Genomic DNA, 4,795 nt, shown 5'->3' with positions numbered 1-4,795 from the left:
TAACCCCATCCCTCCACGGCAGCTAACCCAGCCCTCCACCCGGGGACCCCGCCCCCCCCCCCACCCAGGGAGCCCCCCCCCCGCAGCAGCTACACCCTCTCCGCGGCAGCTAACCCCGCCCGGGGAGACACCCCATCCCTGCGGAAGCTAACCCCACCCGGGGAGCCCGCCTCCACGGCAGCTAACCCCGCCTGGGGAGTCCCCCCCATGCGGAAGCTAACCCCGTCTGGGGAGCCTGCCCCAGCTCACCTCGGCTCCGCCTCCTCCGCTGAGCACGCCGGTGCTGCTCTAATTCTCCTCCCCTCGCAGGCTTGCGGCGCCGATTGGAGGAGAGTTAGAGCGGGGGCTGAGTGCTCAGCGGAGGAGGCAGAGTGGAGGTGATCTGGGGCGGGGAGCAGTTCCCCTGTGCACCCCTCCCCCCCGTTACTGCGGGCGGCCCTCCCCGCGCCGCCCCCCCCCCGCCCCAGCTCACCTCCACTCCACCTCCTCGCCTGAGCGGGCTTTTAGGTGCCCCCAACCACTAGGCGCCCTAGGCGGCAGCCTAGTTTGCCTAAATGGTTGCACCGGCCCTGCTTAAAATGTGAGGTTTAGGGAGCTCAGCTTATCCAAGATACAGCTGAAAGGTGACTCAGTTGCTGCACATAGGCACTTACAGCTAGAAAAGACATCTGATGGGGTGGGGGGCTTTCCAACATTGCTGACAAAGGCATAACAGGATCCAATAGCTGGAAGTTGAATTTAGATAAATTCAACATTGAAATAAGACACAATTTCCTAGCAGTGAGTGTGATTAAACATTGGAACAGCTTACTGGGAGAGGTGGTGGATTCACCATCGCTTAGAGACTTTATGAAGAAATTAGATATCTTTTTAAAAGATACACTTTAATCAAGCTTCTAAGAGAAATTCTATGGCCTGTGTGCATGGGGGCAGGATGGATGGTCATAATAGTCCTTTCTGATTTTGGAATCTGTGACTGAGTCTCCCCTAGTCTTCCCCTTCCTTCAAGGCCATGGGGAGAACAGGTCTGCCTGCATCACTCTCAATAGGCTCATAACACTTTCAGTTCTATAATCAAAACTCATACTTCAGGGCTTCAGCCAGTTGCCTGCATGGATCAGGAAGGAATTTTTTAAGCTGATGTACAATTGGCTTAAATGTATTCAGTTTTGCCTTCCTCTGAAGCATCAGAGATTGGCTACAGCTGGAGATGGGACACCAAGCAATGGACCAGTGGCCTGAGAAGTTACAGAGGATCTTCTTTCTAGATGCATGGCTGGGAGTTAGTTTCTTCAAACCTGAAGAAGAGCTGTGTGTAAGCTCGAAAGCTCGTCTGTCTCACCAACAGAAGTTGGTCCAATAAAAGATATTACCTCACACATCTTGTCTTGCTCATATGCTCAGGATCATACTGATTACCAGATTTGGGATCAGGAAGGAATTTTCCCTCAGGTCAGAATGACTGGGATCTTGAGGATTTTTCACCTTCTTCTGAAGCAAAGGGCATGGTTCACCTGCTGGGATCATCTCAATCAATTCTGTGCCACAGCAGGGACCTTGGGTATTGGTGCCACCTTGTTTTCTCCTGTGCTCAGCATGTGACACATAGTTAAGGCTCCTGAGGGCTGAAATGTTTTGGTCTAACCAAAGTCTCTGACTTTTATATAGGGGTATCTAGATGAAATGTAATGGTCTATGATGTACAGGAGTTTAGATCATCTTGCCTGATGGACCTTTCTGGCCTTAAACACTATGCAACATTAATCCACAGTGCCTCAGAATTACAGAGATTTCTTTAAATCTGTGCCAATAAATTGTTAGCATAGTAGGGTTATGGAGAGGCAGTGTGGTCCAGTGGACAGGGGACTGGGCTGGAAGTCAGGAGACATGGGTGTTATTCCCAGCTCTGCTACTGACCCGTTGTGTAACCTTGGCCATTTTGCATTAGCTCTCTGTCCCTCTATTTCTCCTTCCACCCTTTGTCTGTTTTGTCTTTTCTAGTTAAACTGTAACATTTTTAAGGTAGGGACTGTTCCTTACTATATGTTTGTATGATAACTTGCACAATGGGTCCCTGATCTCAGCTGGGGTCTCTGTTACCATAATACAAATAAATAATAAATAATATTACAGGAGCGTATACCTGCCACAAAGTAATAGCTTTGTAAGGACTGACCAAGTTACAATGCTGCTCCAACAGCAGCATGACAGTATTTGAATTGTTCAGTTATTGAGGACTCATTTTAGTATCTTCTCCTAATAAAGTTCTGCTATAAAGACAAGTGGTATTATATTCCTCTAGTTAATCGTTTTATTAAGAGGGGAAGAGTATTCTTAATAAGGATGATAATACAGGGGAGAAGTGTTAGTGTTCCTCTTAACTGTTCAATATTCAGTTATCTAAGTAATTCCTGGAACATCTATGACAGTTGGGTTTATGGATAATTAAGTGACTGTAACTTTAGGACCACTCTTATATACTAAAATTAGTGTAAATAGAGAGAATCTACTATTGTATCTTCACTCCTCCAGAAGACTGACCTACTGTGAATTCTTTCCTAGTCATGCTTACCTTGATCTATGTTGCTTTGAGGGCTGAGAATAGAAGGGCTTGATCCCATATCTAGAATCTGCCAAATATCCTGGAGGGAGCTGTGTACTCCAGATGATGACATCCAGGCCTGTTGGGATTGGCTAGTGCTCTCCCTACTGAGTTGCTGTGATTGGCTTGTTTCTGAGGATGTACATTCCTTTTGTTGCCCTGGACTGCAATTTCTAACAGAAGATTCCAGTTGAACCTGTGAGAATCAAAACATCCCCTTAAGAGGATATCTACTCTTCAGATGGAGGACACCTAGAAATTGGGTTAATCAAAAGAGGGAGGGGAGAGGGTCAGGGCTGGGAGCTTCTCAGTGAGATAGCTAGATGGTTTCAGCAGCTGGGAGACAAGCTGTGTTATTATTTCTAATTTAGACAGGGCATAAGGGGAAAGAGGATGAGGTTGGAACATGGACAGTGTGGTTGGGATACAACTTGTTTAAAATATGTTTTATAAAATAAAGCTGTATTATAAATACTATTTTGCACTTAATCAATAAATAACTAAAGTAATGAATTTTCAGTGTCTTCTAGAAAATGAGTATTAGTTACATAGAACTAAATCACATGTTTAAAAGTAGATCAAACTAGTCAAAAATTCCTGTACTGTACCTGAATCTCAGGTAGTTCCGCTCCCTCACCACCGCTACTTGGAACATTTCCACCACTTAAGCTCTCTATTGAGCTAGGAAACGTAATCATAGAAGTCAATCTTGAGAAACGTTGTCGCTGTGCATACTGGAGCTCCTGTTATGAAAAGAAGCCAGCCCAAATTATTGCACATTTCATTTAACACAAGCATCTACAGATAACCTGCAATGTGTTTCCTAAGCCTCTGGAAAGACTGTATTTACAGGTCAGTTTCTTGTGATTACTGTAAGCACTAAATAATATCTCTATTTTATGTGTCAAGTAGGAAATTAAACTACATTATGTACCCACAAGATCAATATTGCGATGACGGGGTAGTTTTCCCTGCACACGCAGTAGCACGTAGTGGTCAGCCCATCCCGCTACATGACATGGACCTTTAAAGGTTTGAAATGTTCAGTATAAGGACCTAAGGGGGATATAGACAGAGAGGAAGCAGTCCCAGGAATGAATGATGCTTGGGACGAAATCTCATCACTGTATCTTTAGGGGCCTGGAGCCAGGAGCCTTGCAGAGAGGGTGTGGCCAGGTTCCCATCTCACCCAGTCAATTGGGAATGAGCTGGATTTGAGATGGGGACTAGCATATATGCTAGCTATTCCCTCATAACAGGACAGACACCAGGAAGAGAGGGCTGCCTGCTGGATCCTCTTAGCCTGAAGATTAATTGAGGAAAAAGGGGCCCGCTGAGGAAGCAGCTGGCTACGAGTTTTCAGCTGGCTAAATTATAACCCAGCCCTAAGGAGGAGAGCTGAGCACTCCTATTTAAGTAGAGAGGTAATAACTTTCTGAATTAGCATGAACAGCTGACCAGGACTTTTCTAGGGACCCAGTGCAGGGGCAACTAACAAGCAAGTCATCCTATGTAGAAGAAATTAATAAATCAGATCCCAGAAAGGAGATACAGGTTTTTGATTGAAAGAACCCAAGGGGATGCTGAGTGCAATGCACTAGTAGGGCCCCAAGGGGATGTGCTCACCCCTTAACAATGCTCACCCTTGACAATGGCCAAAATTCCACTCCTAATAATTCCTCCCAAACTCTCTCCACAACCTCCAGGGGTGCTGGAACAATTTTTATAGTTGGATGTGTGTGCTGAGAGCCATTGAACCAAACTGTAAACCCCGTATATAATGGAAACCACTTCAAGCCACGGGGTACAGCAGCACCCCCAGCACCCCTAGTTCCAGCACCTCTGCAAGAAGAGCTCAATGCCAGGGAGCACTTTGCACCAATGCCAAAGTACTCAGTGCCAAATCGGAGCGGCTCAGCTCTGAGACTTATCTGAGGGCGGCTTCCATGAGGACAACCTTCAGCCTAATGTCTCTGTCCTTTTTAGTGCAGGGTCTGAAGTCCCGACAGATCTGGCACTTGTCCCTCACATGAGTTTCCCCCAAGCACTTTAAGCAGCTGGAGTGCAGGTCACTAACGGCATAGGTTTGCAACAGCTCTGCCAACCATGGTTTTGAAGCTATGATGACAATTACCTTTGATTGTTACTGGAATAGTATATGCAGGGCCGGTGCTACCATTTAGGCAAACTAGG

General features: G+C 46.3%; 1 protein-coding gene across 1 annotated transcript in view; it reads right to left on the bottom strand.

Annotated features, from left to right (window-relative positions):
* The window catches only part of CCDC57 (coiled-coil domain containing 57), a 110,082-nt gene that overhangs the window by 31,164 nt on the left and 74,123 nt on the right, over window positions 1–4,795 (bottom strand). Inside the window, exons 13-14 of the mRNA XM_026654551.1 lie at window positions 3,211–3,345; window positions 2,573–2,798 (exon numbers count right to left, since the gene is read on the bottom strand). Of these exons, the coding sequence (XP_026510336.1) occupies window positions 2,573–2,798; window positions 3,211–3,345 (361 nt within the window). The remainder of the gene's footprint in view (window positions 1–2,572; window positions 2,799–3,210; window positions 3,346–4,795) is intronic.

Source organism: Terrapene carolina, unplaced genomic scaffold (assembly GCF_002925995.2).
Source record: "Terrapene carolina triunguis isolate 2854851 unplaced genomic scaffold, T_m_triunguis-2.0 Scaffold192, whole genome shotgun sequence".
Taxonomy (NCBI): domain Eukaryota; kingdom Metazoa; phylum Chordata; order Testudines; family Emydidae; genus Terrapene; species Terrapene triunguis.
Note: the sequence above shows the minus strand (reverse complement) of the source record. Positions and strands in the feature narration are given on the sequence as shown.